Source organism: Copidosoma floridanum, unplaced genomic scaffold (assembly GCF_036245765.1).
Source record: "Copidosoma floridanum isolate Cflo_tuat_1 unplaced genomic scaffold, Cflo_Japanese_pri ptg000021l, whole genome shotgun sequence".
In the NCBI taxonomy this organism is placed as follows: Eukaryota; Metazoa; Arthropoda; class Insecta; order Hymenoptera; family Encyrtidae; genus Copidosoma; species Copidosoma floridanum.
Window position 1 is genome coordinate 31,355,025 of NW_028321898.1, and position 21,824 is coordinate 31,376,848.

Below are 21,824 nucleotides of genomic sequence, written 5' to 3' on the forward strand. Positions count from 1 at the left end.
TCGCGCGAATCGATTTTCCGTTTTGCATATGTATCAACAGTTGAGAGCGAGGGCTGCCCCTCAATAATGCACCCTCAAACGGGATTAAAATTGAAAAGGGCGTGCCTTCGTTTATTAACGGTAGTTACGGCTCCGAAAGTTTGTTGAAAACCCCTCTCTCTTCAAACTTTCACCTCACGCGTCGGTGAAAACGTAGCTTTTTGCGATGCAGTGGTAATTTTTTCATTATTAATTAGCCAGGGGGCGTGCCCGCAAAATTCGAGGTCCGAGTGCAAAAGTGCACTCTGAATAATTTCGCACGACTTGCAGCTGGTGAAACAAGAAAAAAATAATGATAATAAAAAGAAAACCCACGCACGTGCTCTGAAATTACATTTCCTCGCGAAACAAATCACCGTAATCCCCTTTTCTCCCTTTCGGACCTTTCAATTTGCTTCCAGAAAATTCATTAGCGAAAAATCACAATGTCCATCCGGTTAATCCACCATTGTCCTGTTCGCACACATACAACAATCGGCACGCAATGTTACACTCGATGCGCAAAACAAACAAAAAATGACAGAGTCCTAGAAAATGGCAGTCGCACAACTAAGAATTTTTCCGCGCGAATGCGTCACAAAAGTCAGGTATTGCATCGGCTTCGCCTATCTCTTGTATTTTTTTCGTTTTTGTTTTTTTTTTTTTCGTTTTTTTTTTTTTTTTTTCCAAAGCTCTATTTTTGTTTCCCTTGCTTGCAAATTCAAGCGCCACTCGGGAGGGCTATTTTTTTTCCTCCTCCATCTGTATATTTTTTGAAAATGGCCCAGTTTTGCGGAAAGAGAACTATTTACTCTGGCATTTGGATTTTTTTTTTTTTTGCGGTCACTGCAGTACACTGTTTTGGTGAAAACGACGCATGTGGTTTTTGCTTTTGCTACGTTGATTGGAAGATTTGCATTTTATTGGATGTATGAACTGACTTTCGATCGAAATAACACGCCAACATTAGCTCACAAAATCAAACAAGATATTATGTACCAGAGACCTTTTCATCTCACAATGTATATCAACGGACACGATGTCAGTTGTAACACAAAATTAGTCGACAAATCATTAGTTGAAATAAAAATACGCATCTGTAAATACCACGCACTCATTAGATGGTGATAAAAACAAGCACGAAAGTAAATGTATCCAAACTCGAGTTATCGCAGCGATCGCCTGTGTACATCACTTATAGATACATAAAGCGCATCGATAACGTTGAGCCCGAATGAAACCTTGAAAAGCGAAGCCTTTTGTAACTCGCAATGTTTCAAGGGGGTAAGAGAAGCTGCGGCTACATGGGCGGATTAATATTGACTCTTCAAGTTTATCGGTGATTGTAACTTTTGAAGGAAATGTAAAAGCCCCGTTGAAAATATTGTACCACGTCCAGTGGGTTATCTTACCGATGCAGCTCACCGATACCTCCTTGAATGCATTCGAGACAGCTTGTTGTACATTAATGTATATGTATATACGCGATAAGTCCATCCAAGGATACCCGACCGACAAAAACGTACTGCACTCGTTATTATCCGCCTACCCGCAACACGCATTGGCTGTGGTAGTCCATCATCCGTATATATAGCAAGTGATATATATTACCTGTGCGCAAGGCGACGCCCATCCATTCGTGTACAGTCCTCCGCACCGCATCACCGTCCAGACAGTGTGTTAATTATTTGTACACCAGCACATGCATCCACATAGGTGTACGAAAGATGAGAAAAATGGTTTCCCACACACGGAACACGCGCATACATATATATATATATGACAATGTACAAAACAGAGAAAAAAAAAAGCAAAAGTCACTCGTTACAGCAACAACAACAACAACACGAGCTTTGTCCTGTGTGTGGAAGCCCTAATGCCCGTCTCTTTCGTAACGTTCGCAGTTTCGAAAGGTTGCAGGGGAGCGCAAGACCGAGGACTGGGAGTTGCACAGCAAGTCGAGGAGCGGCTCGCCGGAGCGCCATCAGCAGGAGACCGGCAGGGACCGGCAGCGCAACGCCAGTCCGCAGCGCAAATCCGGGCACACGGGTGAGTTTTCGTATAAACGAGGAGGTTCAATTTTCACTGGTTGTACGAGAAAAAAAAAAAAAAAACCACCACCCCCTCCCCCAAGTTTTGTGCGGGAGCCGTGTATCTACGACTGCTCGTAAAAAGGAGTTTCAGTATGGGCTCGACCGCAGCGGTGCCCATATTTTATTGGGAAACAATATTCCCCGGAGTGGCTTACCTTCTGAAAAATGGCCCCCGCTGCGTCGGGTTTCACGTACCTACTTTTTTTCCCCGAGTCCCTCTATTTTTCCGAGACTGAAATACTTTATCCTCGACTATATGGTCATGATTCACGAGTGGTCCTTTAATAAAAGTCTCATTGGTTGTTACGCGTGTTTGGAGACTCGTTGTAACATTACAATGGCGTCGTAATTGATTAAAAAAGGTCAAGTGTATTTACGGTAACGCCTATTTGAAAAAAAAAAAAATTTCAATTACTTAGTAAACATGCAGATCCCGTTGATTACAATTTAATCTACTTTCCGTAATTTTGTTTACCATTAAATTCACACCCTTGAACATTGAAGCGAACGACCTTGTTTTTTTTATTACTTGGGAGCTCAATTTTCGTTCCTTTAACTTTTTACTGTAAATAAATTATACTTTACTACATGGCCAAAATTATTTACATCAGCATCTGAAGTGGTGCTTGCAACTTTTTTTATTTCATTTTTTTTTATCTTTTGCACATGTAAATAATAGATTATCAAACAAAAAACGAGATTTCTCTTGTATTGTTTGTTAGTTTGGCCAACTGTCCTTTTTTTTACTAGAGGAACGATTCTATCGTGTATTTTTACAAATTTTACTCATGTAAGAAGGACGAATACGTGAAAATCAATTAATCGTGGAACGTACTTAAAAAACGCAACGAAAATGAATACTTGGTTACCACGTCCCAAAATAATTTCAATGACAAGAGCAAAATGTTTACATTAAAAGAAGAAAGAAAAAAAAAAAAAAAAAAGTTATCTCTCACGTTGTATTTGGAAATTGTAAGTCATGCATAATCCAATAAGCCTTAGGTGACTGTGTATGAGTAAACGCGACCTTTTTAATTAAATCTTGATTGACGTACACGCGCCGATACGAGTGTCGTCAGGCTCCATCAATTATGCAATCCTCACCCCTCCTTTTTTTAATGACCCACTGAACTTTCAATTAATCCCACGTGTACGATGAAAAAGAAAATCAATTACGCGGAACGTGTTGTATCATCGTACACGCGTTATTTATTTTTGTGAAAAAAATTAAAACGCAGCAACCAATGAAGAGCCAAGATAGACTAAGCCTAAACGAATTCTTGTTTCGCCCCAACAGACCAGGAGAACGGCGGCAGCGAGCTCGAGCGGTCGCGTCAGCGGGGCGGTACCCAGCGGCGCAAGTCCCGCGTCTCGCGGCAGCACTCCTACGACGATGAAATCAAGAGCTCGGGAGGAGGAGGTGGCCATCCGGGTCCGGTCGACCCCGGCCTCGGTCTACCCGTCCAGTTGGCCAGGCGCGCCTCCACCTACGACGTGTACTCGTCGGGGGCTGGCCCGGGCCTTGCGGCCCTCGTTACGCCTCACCGCGCTTCCATATCGGCCCAAGGTGAGCTCTCCCACGACCATCGGATGCGCGAATGTACTTGGCTCAACTGTGACGCGAAATCGTGCACGAGCGAGCAAAGTTTGACGCTAACGGAGGCGATGTAGCCGCACATGCTATCTAATTATCCGCTTACCGCTACCCGACAGCTCTCCTCGCCCCTCTCTTAATCACTGACACGTAATTGAGTCACTCGTTCGGGTCTCTCCCTCTTTGGAAGTGCACCCCCTATGGAGCACGAGCCTCGACGATAGTGCGGGGCGAGAGTTTCAATGCAAATGGATCGCTTCTGCGGTTACGTGCTTCAAACTTTTGGCTCATCGGTTTTCTTTTCTTTTTTTTTTATGCTCAAGTGTGCGCAAACTGGTGCTGATCTCGCGACTCGGTCAGCCAAAGTGTTTCAGTAGAAAAGACCATGTTTGGTCGGCCACGTGGAATTTCTTCAATTGGTTTTTTTTTTTTTTTGTATTTTTGTACTGCTGAAAAGAAAGAAGCAATTCGTAGCGTTAATTAAAATCAAAGTGATGTACAGATCATCGGTTTGCGAAGTAGAAAAATCCGTGTTAGGTCAGACGTGGTACTCCAAGGGATTTTTCGGATTTCCAAGGACTTTGGAATGAATTAATCTTCTGAATTTTGTTTTTTAATTAAAAAAAAAAGTTGGTTTGAGAAAAGAAAAAGAAAAGAAAAAAAAAAAACTTGTGATTGCACTCCACAGGTAGTCGCGAGCCGAGCGAGGCCGAGCGCCAGGCAGCCGCGGCCGCGCGTCGGCCGTCCTTCCGTGCCAACAAGCCACTGCTGCCGTACGACGTGGTCGTGCCAGTCGTCGACGACGACAAGATGATCACCCTCGACACCGCGCCCACGCCACCCGAGGTCGAGACCATCGGCGCCCCTGCCGAGGAGGTGCGCAAGATACGACGAGGCTCCATACTGTAAGCTTTTTTTTTTTTTTTTTTTTTTTTTTAATAAGGGTCGAGTAGTGGGAAATGCGGAAATGAAAAATGCAAAACAAGACATAAATTGGCCCCTTTAAAGGCGAGCGCGAGGAAATATAAGAAAATTATACGGACGGCGGGGAAAATCCGGGAAAAAGGACGGACAGGAAAGACGAAGCGCCTATCGATCCGTGGCGGCTCGGTGTTTGACGTTGTACCTATACGTGGGTGTGTGTGCATGTAAAGAAGCGTATATGATCCGGAGGGACCCAATTATGAGCTTCCCTCTCGGAAAACGTCACGGCTTATGGAGGGTCGTAGCTGACATTCGTATTATTAGAAAACGATTCCACTTTTTTTTCTTTTTTTTTTTTTTTTTTCTTTCGAGCTCCGTTTCCACTTCCTCCTGCCGTGTATTTATGAAAAAAGTGTATTTTACACGATTCCACTTTTTCATGCGTTCAAGTGGAAGTAATCGATTCAAGAACCAAATTAACACCAACAAGTCTATGCGTCAGCAGCTCGGCTTACAAAAAAAAGGTGTGAAGCTGAGTTAAAAAAAAAGAAAGAAATCGCTTGGTTACAAAAAAAAAGCTTGACGTCAAACACACAAACTTGTCCCACGCGTTGGACTACAGCTGAATCGCACGTAGCAAATAATTAATACGCTAGCGGTTTCTTCTTCTCCGCTCGTGTATTCTTTTTGCACCGCCACTTTTTCGTTTCTGCGTCAGCGTCAGCGCGTTTTTTCTTCAGCCCAAGGTAATTCAAATGGAATTGTATTCGAGCTCGTTTATTTTATTATTCTTTGGCTAGAAAAACGGTTGCACAAAAAATTACCTTTCCGTTTGTTCCATTATTTTTGAGAAAACATTTTTTTTTCTTCAGTAGTACAGCTCAATATTGGGTCAGACGCCATCCCAAATTTCATTTGGATTTTAATAATGAGATTTACCTTTTCTTTCGTGCTGTTATTTTCAAAATAATATTTCTTCATTGGTATAACTCAATATCATACATAACTTTTTAACTATAGTGTTGTACAGCTATTTCCCTTCCACCGGGATACATATTTTTTTTTCTTTTTTTTCTTTTTTTTAGAAAAATAATAACCATCTTTCAGTTAATAAACTTCACATCGTATAAATAAGCCACTTCTTGGATATCCTACACAATGAAATAAAAAATCCAACGCGCCCAGATAGACCTCACCTCGCCTCGAATTACGTCTACGGGGCTCATTCTCGGACGTCAGCGACGACATCGAGCCCATTAGCAACGACTCTATTTACGGCTCGATGATCCGCGTCGACATTAATGAATATACATGTGCCCATTATTGATGATTCCCTCGAAACGGGTGTATTAAACGAACCGAAACGAGTGTCAAGCAATTAAAACAAAAATGCCAAAAAAAACATACGCCATGCACTCGTCAACGTTTACTTCCGTCCTCCGTTGATCCCGCCATGTTTTCGTTCATCACGCAAATTAAATTACCAAAGTGACGCGCGTTTTTATTGGCCGATTAACGGAAATTCGTGCACCCACGATCGATGTGCTTCTCCTCGCAACAGGTACGTCCATGCGCGTTTAAAATGGCACACGTACATATCCGATCCGATTGGGATAGGCTAATACACACACACGCGGTCGTTCGTGCGTGACCCCGAGGATGGATGATTATAGGATGTACCCGAGGCTCCGCTCGAAGGGCCGCCTAGCTTTTTCTCTCTCTCTCTCCACCCCTCTGGCGTGGGTCAGCTGATTTCAAACTCGGTTACCCGGACTGAATGAAGGCGAATTAAAACTTGGCTCGGCTGTTCGTTTCCCCGCGTTTGTCAGAGATGAGGAGGGCTGGAGGGGGGAGGATGTTACCTTTTTTTTTTTTGGCTTCAATTACAAGCTCTGCGACGGGAATTATCATCGGTGTTGTTTTTACCTCTCGTGTTTGGCTTTATTTTCGGGATGACGGGTACTTTGCTGCTAAATTTATCACGGCCGGCGAGTGCAGAAAAACGCGGAAATGGTAAACGGTAAATCCCGTTGGTTGAATTTCCATCTCGAAAGGGATGAAGGGATACGATTAATTAAGAACGAGTTGTAAGCACGATTCGATAAACCGGTGCATGTTAATTGTTTATCGTGGAGTACGTATTCGAGTTTTAAATCCACTGGTATTTTTTTAGTGAAAGAGGAGGGGGAAAAAATATATATATATATTTTTCTCATCTCATATGGATCAGTGGTTTTACGAGCGCGCGTGTGTGTGCTATTGAAAGGGAGGATGGATAACATCGAGCGCATTTTTTCCGATATCCCGTCTCTTGTTGGGAGGAAATCGAACGTCATGGTCAGGATTTTCCAAGATTTTTTTTTCCCCCTTTTTCTTTCCACCTCCCTATCCGTGGCCAATATTTGCTCTTGTATACAGAAATTTCATTTACATTTTACGGATGATTACCGTGCCTCCCACGAAATCCCTAGTATTTTCGGAACGATGAATATTGTTCTTACCCATACAATGATTGCAAGCCAAAAGAATGTCACTCGCTTGAGATGAAAGGCTTTGAAATTTCAATGGTCCAATGTACAAAAGGGAGAGAGAGACACCCTTCGTCATGTAAATGGCCAAGATGTATTCATCAGAGTCGAGTGGGTAAAAAAATGTTTCCCTCCGAAAAAAAAGAGAGGAAGAAAAAGCCAACAAACGAGTACAGCGAGAAAGAGAGAGAGAGTTACGTAAATAGCGAAATATAGGTACGAGCCATTACACGAAATCGCACTCCAATTAGAGCGCTCGAGCACATCAAACGCTCCGCTTATTGTCAGCCAGCCCGGGCTCTTTTTGTTCCCCCTGTGCAATGTGCTTGCTTGTCCTTCTCCCACCCCCAACCCCCACTACCTTTCGTTCCACCACCCACGACCATTCGGAACGACAAGGACGGAGTTTTTTTCCTCTTTCTCGCTGTACGCGTGTTCTTTTTTTTCCAGATTGTTAGCGTGCGTAAGAGCGCGACTGCCCATATCTTGTATTTTTCCCTTTTTTTTTTCTGTCCTCGGGCAGGATACGATCTATTGCTCCGCAGTTTCGTCCGATTGCGCGATTAGACACATCGCAATGTTCACCAAAAAGTATACTTTTTGGTCGTATAAAAAGGCAACCCAAAAATCGTGAAATTCCGAGAGTGGGATTGGAAAAATCGCGGCAGCTCATCGTGTTTAAAAGCTGACCTGGAAAATTCGGGTGCAGCCGAGCGGGCACGAATCCGAGCTCTGGCCGTGCTCCAAGAAAGCACGCAGGTACGATGGAAAATCTGGAAAACTACTCCAACGTGCCATTTTTTTGGACTGGAATAATACCAGAGATGATGTACCTACTGTTGGCGATCGAACCAGAATTTTGTTAGTTACTGGTAAATTATAACGAATATTTTTGCATTCAACTGATTGGTTGTAACGGTATATGTATGCAGCAGACTCGAAAATTTACAAGTAAAAAAAATTAGTTTACTCGCGCAGGCGAGTTTGAGCATCGCAAGTTTCCCCTGATTCACTCGTGTGGAACAAATACGGCGCGGTTACTTTGAAGCCCTGGGTACACGGGACAAAGTTACGGCGACTCTCGACTTCTCCTTCCCGAGTGGAAACAAACTCTTGTTCGCTAGACCAAATACCCTCACTCGCGATGGCTCGAACCTCATGTACAGGCAACTATATTTTTATTTCTTTTTTTTTACCCCCAGGACTCGTTTCGTATACCAAAGCGCAATACTTGTGTATCTGACTACCAATGCCGATTTATATACGTTTACAGGCCGAACGTTCCGATCGGGATGGTGAGACCAGCTGCAGTGCCGGCTGTAGTGCCAAAGCAGATTGCCCGGGTGAACGTCGACGAGCGCGAGCTGGTCAGGCAGGGCAGTCTGGCCGACGGCGAGGCCATTAAAATCGTCATCCACGACGTCGACTGCGACATGCGTAAGTATCATATATACGTGTACACTCTGTGTCTATACTGTTTACCGAATACTTTGTTCTTCGGGAATATTTTTTTTTACCAATAAAAAAACGAGGGTGCCCAGCACGTGACGCGCGGGGGGTTGAAAAATGTAATCACCAATAAAGTGTAACGCTACCTGCTACGATACGGGCGTCGATTTTTTTCTCTCTCCTTTTCCGTGCAGTTGCTCACGCGTGCACGTGGTTCGTTCGCAGGGACAGAGGTAGTAGTGGTTGCTTGAGTTGCTTAATGAAAAATAAAGCTACGGGCCAATGATTGTATGTCAACAGTGGCGCAAACTGAAGCGGCAGAAACGGTATAATGTAAGCCTCGGTTGTCCTTCCTGTACGCCACTTTTTTTTTTTTTTTTTTCTTTTCAGTGAATTCGAGTCCCCGATGATTGATCGCGTGATTGTATTTTTCTTTGGCCATACAATCAAATAGAGTAGAAATCAATGGAAAGTGGTTCTGGTACCTGTATTTCTTTGAGTGTTTCAATATTTTTCACGATAAAACATTTCCAGGTCGAGTAATCGATGGACCAACTTATATATTTACTAAAAATACCATGGCATGAATCTCAATGCGACCAGATTTTAAATTGTATTATCATGTTAGAAGTGTAAAAAATGTTGAATGCAATAAGTTGGATGAAAAAAAAAAAAAAAAAAAAGAAAAAAACTTGTGTTTCAGTGCCGAGAGCAAACGCCAAGAGAAAAGTCACCCTCCGGAAGGACGTGGTCGTGGAGAAGGGACACAGAAGTGAGTAAAACTCGCAGCTTGTTTTATCCAACTGTCCTTTCCACTTGTACTTCTTGGAGTTGAAAATGAAAAAAAAAAAAGGATTTAAAAAAAATCCTCTGATTTCGTTGCGTACACGGTAAAATTAAGTCGAGCTGAATTTGCATCCAAAGACCCGAGAGCAACTTTCCGCTAATTGCGCGCGTCCGAGATGATGGTGACGAACAAACACGAGCCAACGCGGTGTTTCGGGCCTTTGGGGTATATCAAGCAATCCCGCGCTAACTTTCTCTCCGCCCGAAAGAATGAAATTTCCCTCGACGCTGTTTCTCCCCGCTGAAAATTTCACGAGCAGAGAGAAAAATGGCTCCAAAAAAACGGCCAGGAGGTTGGGGGGTGGAAATTAGTCAGAGCAGAAATGAAAAAAGCGGCCGAAGAAAGTTTACGCGTGAGAGAGGAAGAAGCGAGCAACGAGTGTTCGTGGACTCCGTGTGGTGTGGTTGACGAACGGCCAGGATCTCGACCCGTTAAACGTAAGGAGGAAAAAAAAAGGAAACCCCTAGACGCGCTTGTGCTTCCTTTCTCTCTCTCCGTCGCGTGGAGGTGTAAACTTTTATTCGCCAGTTTTCTACGCCTCTCCTCCTCCCACTTTTTTCTCCGTTTACTTGCCGCGCTGTGAAATACGAGGAAGGAAACAATCTCCCGGTGAAATTAATCCCCGGGACCGAGGAATCGCAGGATCGCGCGCTCGTTCGGTTGCGTTTTTTATACGAGGACAGGCAACTTTGGAACAAAATTCGTGCGATAGCATGTGATGGACGAGTAAATTTGGAAGAAAAAAAAAAAAAACAGGAAAGAAACAGAGCGAGGACAGGTCGCAAGCGCTGCGAGAAGATGTAATCAAGCAAACGTTTGATGTAGGATGAAGGTATCTCGTTCCAGCCACCGTTGGAGGGGAAGCCAACGTGGATGGATTCGGCCATTTATCACAATACAACGTCACGTGTTGTTTTCTCCCTTCATCCCGTACGCGCTCCTGAAAAATGATCTCGTTTCGCGCGAAGGAAAAAAGGGAGCAGCCAAAGTAGGGGAGGGCAAGTTTTACCGACGAGGTGTATCCAATTGGGAAATAATTACCCGGTAGTTACAGCCCACACCCAATGAGAGTGAGATTAATTATTATTAAAAAAAGAAAAAAGATGTATTGCTTGGTACTGACCTATGTGTATCCCGTTATCAGTGGTGGGCAACGCGCGTGCAACGAGCTTGATACCAGGGGGCCCTTTAATTAACTACTCGATGGTCTAAAACTCGGCAGAGCGATAAGCGCGCACAAGTGATTAAATTGGCACACGATGCGAATGATGTAAACTGGCCATAAGCCCCAGATGGACAGGCCTGATTTGGCGGATCCATTACGTGATGTTGGCTTGGTAACGTTGCATGGATTTTGCAGCCACGATCGGCGTTCGTTGCCCAAGCGAGGTAGAGTTATTTCAATAAACTCGTTTAGTTTGACGCTCGATGGCACTACAAGGCCACCGTCCCCAACTACAAGCTCATTACGCCCCCCCCCCCTCTGGGGATTAAATCACGATTAAGTTTTATATAATAGTCGCGCGATTATCAGGTTTGTCGAGGAGAGCACGGGTAATCGATCAACCGAGTTGAGCTTTTTTTTTTTTTTTTTGTTTTTCAACTGTTTACAGCGGAACTAACGAGGATTATAGAGTTTTCTCTTGTCTAGCCTGGGTAGAACGCCAACCGAGCGATTATATCAAAGTAAGTTCGTCACGGGTAATCCGGCTCGTAAATTCGCTTCGAGTTTCGATGGTACCAACATATCCCTGTGGGTACAAGTTTAATTTTGCAACCAAGTGGTAGTTTTGTTCTGAGGAGGAAAACATTTGAAGGACCCTCTGAATTTTTTTTTTCCTCGCACCTAACGTGTTGTATTTATGCACAGATCACGTACACGGTTTCACTTTTCGTTATTTTATTCCCTCCCCCCAGGAAACATGTGTTCGGCCAACACACGCTCGTCCGGCATTTTTTTTCCCCTCCGTCACGTAAAAATACTTACGAACGCACGATTCGATTTTCACGCCTTCTCCGAAGGATCTTTTTCCCCATCCACGGCACGTTCTCCTCTCGCTCATCTTTTTTTCTTCTTCCGCGTTCTTCACGCCACGTATAATCTGCTGTTCTACCGGTGTCCACCTTTTTTTCGTACTTCCCGCTCGTTTCGTTACTCCACAGATTCTTTTGCACGAAAATTTGGAGCATTAACCATATCACAGATACTTTTTTTCGTTTAGCTGCCATTCCCGGGAATACCCGATGTATCATCGAGACAAAGTTTGCCCGCATACAGCAGCCGTTAGGCCCGAGGCGTCATTCAATTCTAATTAACAGCCCAAGCGTGGGGTGGTTCAGGGCCCTCGAGGTAATGTTTGCCTGTGCACACGTGTAATGTGCAAAGCCGACCTTCTCGGGGTTAGATTAGATAAGCCACCGGTCCGTAGCTGCAGGCCCGATCGATACACTATCCACACACGGTTACATATGCGCCAACTCCACGGCTGACAATCACAACCAGATGGGGAAAAAAATATAACACTTTTCTCCTACTCCCCTTTTTTTATGTACTATACGACGACTAAATGCAAAACGTCCACCTCGCGTTTGCGCAACTTTAGCCTCGAAATATAATAATAATAATAATAAGGAAGCACGCGCGCAATGGCTCGGCGTAACGTTGTTTGAAGTTCGAGCGATCCCTTTACGGGGGGTATGGCTTCAATTTGACTTTGCCGAGTTGTTGTTATTTGCCACAGCGAGCAAACGGAAGGTCGCAGTAGCGTGGACGGGGTGTATACCCATCCACGTGAATTTACCCGATGAATCAATTTCGTTGAAATTGGGGGGGAGTTGGAAGGTATACCTTCGTGTCTCGGGTACATCCACTTTATAAATTTCGTGGGTGTAAAAACGATAGGCTAATCGTTCGGGGGATCAACCAGCTCAAGCGTATGAATACTTGATGCTTCGACACGCGGGGCTGAAAGTACAATTAAGCGGACACACCACCCCAATTTCATCGTGATACCTACAAATGTGGGGTGTGTCTGTGTTAGTTGGTAATGATTAAACTCGGATGAACCAACTGTATACACTTGTACCCACCCATAGCGCGCTCGCGACTTTTCCACCCATTTCGTAATTTGTGTGTACTTGTACGTGACGCGCGAACGCACCGACGGAATTCCTCAAGAGCTCGTATCAACGAAAATAGCTTTTGGCCCGAAAAAGCTCCTCGAGTGCAAAAGAGGAGTACAGGAGAACTGTGCAACCAGGGAAGAGAGAGGGTGGGGCTGGCTCCTCCGTTAGAAGATGCAGACAATGAAGAAAGTCTTGCTCGGCTGCTAATTAACACCGAGTCGTTCCACCTCTTGTGTGCTCGAAGGAGAGGGGGTGGGGGGAATCGGTTGCTCAGATACACACACGCGTCTGCACGAGCCAGCCAAGCGTGTAAAGTCAAGCATCTCCGTTTGTACGTCTCAAAGCTCTCGTCTATCTTGCTCTCTCGGGCAGCCGATGCTAGTTTCGAGGAAACGGAGGGTGGCGCTTTGCCTGCAGACGCGGGATTGTTTTCCTCGAAGTGGAACGCTCCCCTCACCCCCTCCTCATGCTCTCGATTAATCTGGCGAAGCTTTTCTTTTCCATTTTGTCGAGAGCCTCCTTTCTGGGTGGGGGAGGGGTTTTTTTTTTTTTTTTTTTTTTCCTCGACTCTTTGGATTTGCAGGGTGAGCGAGCGTGGAATTTATCACGCGATTAGGAAAGTGCTCTTGCATATTTCAGGCGTGGCACTTGGGCTCGGGAGAAGCTTTGTTGTTCGGCCCTTTTTTGTTTTTCCTCTTTTTACATCCATTTTTCCAGGTGTTTTAACCTAACGATTCACTCTTTTTTTCCCCAACTGCCTCAACTTGGGTGCATTTTTCATTACAAAAATTAGGTCGTAAGTAAAGCCGATGTAAGATAACTTCGGCCCGGAGATAGCAGCACGAATGTACTAGCGTCCGCATGAATTTGATTCTCCCCCAGAGTCCTGTTTTATCTCGTCTACGGCACGTCTGACCGCATCCCGACACTTACTACTTACAACCTCGGATCGGCCCGCACGAGATTGGCCCCGAGATTTATAACTTTTAATTAGCTCCAGGGCTGGATTGTTTACCCCACAACGTCTGGCTACAGTAGTTTTTCTTTTTGTTTTTCAGTGTACTGTGCGGATTCACACCTACCTAATGTGCGGATTCACACATTATTACCTTTTTAGATCAAGAGACGCGAGAAGAAAAAAAAAAAAACCAAAAATTATAGCTATTATATTTTCATCATCAAAATAAAATATGTGGAGTTACAAGCATAGTTAGATTACACGTTACTTTTAGAATAAGTGATGTTTTAGTGAGGTACTAGATGCAAATTACACCATGGATTCCCGTCATTTTCACTAGCATCGCCGTAAAACCAGCAAAACTCATCGTGTAATTTTGACTGAATATTTAGATTAAAAGACCTGCAGGTAAACGTATAAAAAGGCGCAAAGGGACGACAGTCGGGCGCGTAGGCGAATAATTAAACGTCACTCGCACTGAGCCGGCGCGTCCGCTCCGCTTGTTTATCGGGCTATTTATTCGCTGAAGGGCTGCCGAGAGGCAGAGGCGGAAATTTCCCGGGTCCAACGGGCGCGCGATCGATCGATACGCGTATACCGATCCGCGGTGCATTTACCGATGAATCCGAGAGGGCCATCTTCATTTGCAGCACCGCATAACCGAGGCTACCCCCTCTTCCCTCCACAATTCCCTCGACCGATGAGTGGTCTCGAAATTTCAAAGTTTCAGCCAGCAGAGATACACATATATGTATACATATAAACTTCCATTCGTTTTCCTTTTCCCTCGTGGGAATCGCGCGATGGATTACGAGACCGAATTCCCTTTGGATCCGGAGAGCTCGTGGACTGGGTTGTTTATGTAAGGGCCGAACTGTGTTTATTCGAGCTTGAGAGGGACTTTTTTTGTTTTCAAATAAAACTGCAACGGAAACAACGATCCGTCGATTTCTTGTGGTTTTATCCATCGGCACCGATACACGTGCCTCTCGCTTGGGATTCGAGCGTGTCGGACGTCGAACTCGGCATCCAATGATAGTCGATGAAAAATGATGCGGAGACGAAAGGTGCCGACTCACTTCTGGTATCAAAGTTTTATTCAGCCGAGGACTTTCGCTCGGAGCGCGTGGACTTTTCAAGTACATTTTTTCCATTTGCTAAGTAGTGGTCAGACAAAAATTAATATCGGGAGCGTTTTATTCGTGATATGGTGAAGGAACATCTTATCTTTTCACCTGAAAATTCGTAGTTTTATCGGTAAAAAGTTGGTAGAGAGATGTTTAGTTCCTTCATAAATCAGCCTCGAATAAATAAGCTCCAATTTGGTTGAGCGAATTTTTACTAAAGGCTACGAGTGAGAATCTCCTTTTCTCAACGAAATAGAGCCAAAAGAGTATATATACGGCAGCGGAGCAGCGCCTCTCTCCTAAAATAGCTAAGTTAATCGAAACTTTAACGAAGTACACTAATTAAGCTCGTGACTGTTAACGAGACGGAGCACCTACCGTAGTGACGTCGTACAGCGCGTTTCTTCTCCCCCTCTCGCGCTAAAACTCATCATCGTCTATAGCGCACCGGAATTCACATGCCCCGAAAGTTCCAGGGCCGCTCAATTTTACTTGTAAAATTTAACCACGAGTTATTTGGCCCATCAATTTATCGAGTTTGTTCTTCCTCGATTGATAACAGTCGGCCATTCCAGTAGGGAGGGAATCTGTAATGTTGCGTAAGTATACCCATCGAGAGAACTAGTGACAAAAGATGGACAACGAGCTGAGGGAAGAAAACGAGTTCTGGAAAAAAACAAAAAAAAAAAAAAAACTTACAGCAGTTTGCGTGAAAATTAAATCGACTTGACGGGAGAAACTCTCCATTTTTTTCCCCATGGCGACCACGGCAGAAGCAGGAAGTGAGGGTGAGCGATGAAAATTCAAAAATTCATCGACACGAATTGTACTCTGCATGAAATATGGATGGAAACGGCATCTATCGGTATACGCTCCCCGAGCAGCGTCGATCTCCTTCGGGAAAAAGTCTTTCAGCGGCACTGCCGATAATACACATCCTGGCCCGCGGGGGAGTCAACCCACCGACGGGATTTTAAAATTCAGCAGCAGTGGCCTCGAACCGGGCGTGTGGGGATCTTCTAAATTTGATGATGATGCGCCATCCGGTTGTTCGATGTACCTGTGGCAGGAGCTTCTTTTTCCCTATACAACCCCATAAAGTACTTTATGCCGCGGAGCAGATAGTAAACGCGCCGTAAAAACCAAGCAAAGTCCATCGGGTGGAAGCAACTTTGAAGGATTTTACGAGCCGCGCTGCGCGTATGTTTCACCGCAGCCTCTGCATACGAGCCTCCGGTTGCAACAACCGGGTTGAGGAAGCCTCGCCAGTCGATAGTTCACGGCACCAGTGTTTCGGGTACACAAACACGTAGCAAAAAGAAAAAGGAGCAGGAAACTTGGTTTTTGCTTCTCTTTTCACTCCCCTCCGCTTTCAAAGCTCGGTCTGACTGTACACTGGGCCTTACTACTTGTTGGCTTTCGAGAAAGAACTGCCCGAGTTCCGAGCGGGGCTCGCCGATGAAACGCCACACGTTATTTCAGCGCAGCCTCGAGCAGATATAATAACAGAAAATGATCAAACATCAACTGTACACCCAATTTCAACTATACGATTCGAGGCATAAAATATACACGAATCCAAACTCGGCGCACACCGCGAGAGCTAGCGGCGTTAAATCGAGAGCTTGCGCCCGTGCACCGTATGTATATATATGTATGTAATTGCAATCGCGTGACGCAGACGGCAGGTACTCGACGAGCTGGTCCTCATTTCGCGTGAATTACGTAGCTCCCCCGCGGGGAGAGGCCGCCCTAATTGCGCGATAACGACGTGTAATCGGCATCTCTGTTCTGCTCTACCCCCCACCGTGAATCACTCCGATGCGTCGAATGTTGGGCCGTTCGAGTCCTGTTGAGAAGAAAAGAGAAACGGCATCAAGCACTACTGGTATTGTTTTTTTTTATTCGCTTCGCAAAAAGAGTTTGATCCAATTGAACCATCGTCGTCTTCGTTTGCTCAGATAACTGGCTCGCATCGTGTGTGTGTGCCACTGAATGCGCGCACCCGCCAAGCTTAAATCGATTCCGACGGTGGACTGGTCGTCTCCTCATTTAATTAACAAAAGAGCCACCATACCGCGAACAGAGCGAGCTTTTGGGTTCTTTGGGCGATGCGAAGGTCACCCTAATTTCGTTTGCCGATCGGGTGTTCTCTCCTACACCACTTCTCGAAGCTCTGCAGCTATTAATACCGGTACCCACCCTACTACCACTCTGTTATACTACCCTGGTGCGCGCGCGCGCGTGTGTGTGTGTGTTCATGGGGACAGCGTTAATTCAATGTGTATCGACCGTTAGGTCAGCGCGCACCACTTCTCGAGCTGTGTGTGTATATAATACGTGTAGAAGTAGGAGGGATCGCTTAGACTCACTTAGTTGGCGAGTGTGCGCGGGGGGGGGGAAGACATTGGGGTCGCGTTCCGAGCGAGTGAATGACCATTAAACGCTTCTGGGATGTGCGGTGACATCGAATAAAAAGTCACGCGCAATTCACACGTGGTTTTCAATACCACGCGCCTGTTAAAGCTATATTTGCAAGTTCATTGATATCTGCATATTTGGAAAAATTTGTTGCGTTTCAGTAGTACGATGCCCGTATGGTCAGCCAAAACCGTGATCATTAACGGTCATTGGTAACAGTCCGGCCCATGGTTATCGGGAAATGGTGATCGGAGTGACTCGTGAACGCTGAGTGAAAATCCTTGGCTGTGAATCTCGTTTACCCTTCGCACACGCGTTAGTATCCACGCCAAAGCATGCAAGCTGGTTTCGGGAACGATTTTTTTTTTTTTTTTTTCATCGCCTGCTCGATCCCTTCTTCCCCGGAGCTTTCGATTTCATTGGATTTCCACCCCTTGGCGCGTGCAGCCTCGCCTATCGGTGGGACTTTTTTTTCGGTTATTCCAACACTGAAGCGCGATGCGATGGCCGAGCAATCAAAGTTCGTAATAGCATCGGGAGTGGCTGGACAAGGAGTCGTTTCGGCTTACTTTGGTATTAAACGGGAAAAAGAGCCGCAGCGATGACTCGGTACCCGGGATACTCCGGAGCCGTCCAGGGACGTGGAATAAGCCCCCCCGGGCTCGGTGAAAGTTTTTACAGCGTCGTTAAAACGGACCGCCCCGTAATTTTGACTCCTCGTGCCCTCCCGAGCGAAACGAGATTATTCATCCCCGCGACCGAGTATTTCCGAGCCCCGCGACTTTATTTTCCTTCCCCCCCTCACTGCATATTCAATTTCGTCCCTATAGTCGCCCTTTTTGTGGGCCATCTTCCCTCGTTTGGCCACTTCTGGAAGAAAAATACCCAAAGTTTCCATCTTTGCTTCGGCAAAGAAAATTGATCCGAGTTAGCCGGTACGAAGAAGAAGAAGAAGAAGAAAAAAAAGAGAGATTACACGCTCCACGGTAAGGAGAAAGAAAAGAGGACACGGCGAGGGCTAATTGAATGATCGACCCGTCCTTGGCTCGTGCTTGTTAATCCCTATATAGGCTTTAAAATCTTAACTCGGTTCCCTCCTCTCTCTCTCTGTTTACAACACCCTTTGTCCTCCTCGTCGAGCTTTTCTTCCTCCCGTATCTTCGCAAATGGCTCGACCAATTAATCGCGTGGGGACGCGCTACACGAATAAGAGTGACTCGCGCGTCCTTCGACGTGTGCAGCATACGTGTATATACATCCCGGACTTGGCCCAGCCGCTTGGGGATCGGATTCTTTCATCTATATAGTCACACACGCATGAGCGCACCCGTTCAGGAATTACCAGCACACCGGGCGGGTGGGACGCGCCTGCGGTTAGCCTTAATAACAGGAGAGTGGGGGAGAAGAGGGAGGAAGAACCGAGGGATATCCGATCGGAGCGACCTTGGCTTCCTCCCCGTCGAGGTCGCGCCCAGATGTGTTTACACGCCGAGGCGGTATGTACCTTGTACTCTCCTGGTTTGCGGTGCTGGTGTGTCCTGGCCATGCTCGCTATTGTTACCATCATCCGTGTAAGCGGGAACGGTGCGGGCCACGTGTGGCGTAAGGTTGACCCGAGCCCGTGTCTTGGAGCGTGAAGGTGGAGATTCTCTCTTGTATTTTTTAGTAAAGAAAAAAGAAACTTGCATCGTTGAGAGGAAATAATACAACATCTTATTCGAGCTGTTGTTCGGTTTCACGCGCTGGAGTAACTATTTTTCACCTCCAAAAGGGAAGGAAAAAAGAAATGAAATGTATTTTAAGGACACTCGTGAGCTCCACCGGTGGAGGAACCTTGAGCATTTTTTTCGAAAAAATTCCGGAGAGCTCCGTCCCCGGCAATAGAAATAACAAGCAAAATGAAAAAGCTCTCGGGATGAGAAAGATAGAAAGTTTGTGACACGCGTGTCGAGGCCCCCACACGATACGGGAGGAAGGGAAGTTCAGGGGCGCGCTGTTTCACGGCTCGTTCGTTTCCCGGGCGAAAAAAGTCGCGCGCGAGACGAAAATGGATTTTCTCTCGCTTTGGTCCTCGTGGAAGGTAAGTACAGTATTTTTTCCTTTGTTTGTTGCAGCGCGCAGTTTCGGCATGAGGGTGGTGGGCGGCAAGATCGCCGCCGACAAGCACCAGTACGCGTACATCGTGTGGACGGTGCCGGGAGGTCCGGCTGAAAATAGCGGCTTGCAGCAGGGCGATAAGGTAACGACGTGCGTTTGCTGCACGCGCACGTGCTCCGTATACACAATTGATGGTTATTGGTGACAAGACCCGTCAACTATTTTTCCTTTGCGAAAGCAAGTATACCCACATACTCCTTTTGGCCCTTTACGACACGGTCATTACATTTTACGACGCAGTAACTTTTGGATAAAATAAAAAAAAAGGATACATCCAAGGGAGTGCTCATTTTTTAGGAAATCATAGGCTTTGGATTTGAAATACTCGAAGGGAACGGAAAGTTGAAACTGTCAAATGTCCGTAAACTCGCGTCGGCTACGTTACCTTAAACTTTTATTGTTCCCTTCACCGGCGTTGATGAATTACCTGCCATCCAAAACGCGTGACGTCAAAAGTCGAACGCTGCATAAAAATATTCTTGGAAACTAGTTATACGTATGGAGCAGTCAAGAAAAAAAAAAGCGCAAAAAAGAATTTTACGATTTGGGTAGAGTAGACGCTGTAACGGGAGAAAGGCGTGCGTCGGAGCTTCATTGGAATTAATTGCCAGAGCAAACGACCGCCCGGTGCTCTAGACTCCCTACGGCGGAGGTACGAATAAGACGCTCGGGTCGTACTGGACCTGGTTTCTGCACTAAAACACCGCCCGTTACCCATTCGCTCATTGTTTACACGTGATGGGGGTTGTCATTTTTTTTTTTTTCTATTCGCTTATTCTTCTCAAACGAAAGCTCGCATGGGAGTCGGGTTGAAAAACAATTATCGACTAGTTATATTTTTTTAATTTCCCTTTCAATTTATAATTATTCTCTAAGATATTTACAATTACGAGTACTAAAATAATGGTCTCTTTTTATACATACACTGCCCTAATTACATACAGTGTAAAAGCGCGTTCCCCCAACACTCACCTTAAATCAAACGAGAGTCAAGCTAATATATCTACTCAATATCGCAGCAATTTAAGGACTCGTATACATTTGTCGCGTGAAACGTGAGTACTTCATCATTTCTTCCTTCTTTGCTCTCTGATGTCTATTGGGGGAGAGAAAATCATTTATATAAATCTCGAGACAGTGGGGTAAGATATGTGGCAGCCGTACACGGCTGTGACTCTGTACATTTGAATGAGCTTTCGTAGAATTTCTTTTTTGAAAATATCGTTCTAAAGGATATCTTAGCTAAAACGATACCCAGAAAGTTTGTTCACGAGCAATTCCAACATTGACGAGAAAACCGAGCGCAAGTAGAAACATTCGAGTTTGGTCAGACGTCACCGAGAATCCTATGTATAGTAGATACTCTTGTTACGCTACCGCAGCGTCAATTGAATACACCCGAGTATGAAATTAAAAATTGTTAATAGTGGGTGCACTTACGAGAGGGTGGTAGTATAACGAAGCTGAATTTACAATTGAAATCCAGCTATGATATTCCAATACACGCATTAATCGACAATACACGCGGTGGGGGAAAAAAAAAAAAAAAATAGATCCTATAACACATCCTCTTGACTGTTTTGCGTTAATCAGGTGCTGGAGTGGGGCGGCGTCCCGCTGGTAGACCGCAGTTTCGAGGAGGTGGCGCACATTATCGACCGGAGCGGCGATATCGTTGAGCTCATCGTCGAGCACACGTCAGACACGTAAGTTGGCTTATCGCACCACCGAATCATTTCACCATCCACACAAAACATTAATATTGTTTTCTTTTTACAAATCTCACTGTTATTATATATACTATAAAATTCTATGTTATATAACTGATATAATATAACGCTCACAACCAAATTTTATACCGATAATCTATTATATACAAATATGAATAATCCTGTGTGGTTAGATTTTTGCCTGCACGAGTAGACAGACAAAAAAAAATCTTTCCCCGCGCGTGGTGTACATGCACAACAGACGCGATAAACAAGAGAGCGTGGCTCCCTCGAGCTTTTAATCCAAATTAACGAGCCCCGGGTAACACGAACTTTTCGGCCCGTAGGAGCGGGGACGCCCTCGACGAGCCGCCGGCAGCGCCGGAGAAGGCGCCCACCAGCCTCGGACTCGGCCAACTCGGTGAGTAAATTTGCATTGTCCGTGATTTTCGCGGGAGGGGGGGGGGGCGGAAATTTAATTCCAACGCCACGGGGCATATAATTTTCCTAGCGCGTACGTGCATACATATATATATAGTCGCGAAACGCTAATTGCCCGCCGGCTGGGATTAGGGCTTTCGCCCACGTTGTGCGTCCTACTCGTTAATGGGGTACCACTTTAAATAAAAAAAAAAAAACTTTTTTTTTCCCTCGTTTCTTCTCGTTTGAATTGCGATGGCGTTGGTTTAAAGACATCATTTTACGTGAACCTGTTTTAATTATAATCAAGTTTTCAAAATTGAAAATTACGAGTGTTTTTTCAAAGTTACTTTTCATTCGCGCGTAAATGTACACGTTATTAGCTCTAGAGCAAATTTACAATTGCAGTATGCATATATATATATACACATGACTCCACATACTCTAATGAAT

General features: G+C 45.2%; 1 protein-coding gene across 2 annotated transcripts in view; it reads left to right on the forward strand.

Moving 5' to 3' along the window:
• Fife (regulating synaptic membrane exocytosis protein fife) overlaps positions 1–21,824 on the forward strand; it is a 63,599-nt gene that overhangs the window by 21,879 nt on the left and 19,896 nt on the right. Inside the window, exons 6-13 of one of the 2 annotated variants that reach the window (XM_089594332.1) lie at positions 1,923–2,067; positions 3,409–3,678; positions 4,394–4,610; positions 8,431–8,594; positions 9,310–9,378; positions 19,200–19,324; positions 20,836–20,948; positions 21,299–21,372. In XM_089594332.1, the coding sequence (XP_089450458.1) occupies positions 1,923–2,067; positions 3,409–3,678; positions 4,394–4,610; positions 8,431–8,594; positions 9,310–9,378; positions 19,200–19,324; positions 20,836–20,948; positions 21,299–21,372 (1,177 nt within the window). The remainder of the gene's footprint in view (positions 1–1,922; positions 2,068–3,408; positions 3,679–4,393; positions 4,611–8,430; positions 8,595–9,309; positions 9,379–19,199; positions 19,325–20,835; positions 20,949–21,298; positions 21,373–21,824) is intronic. The other variant, XM_089594333.1, reaches the window with a different exon arrangement.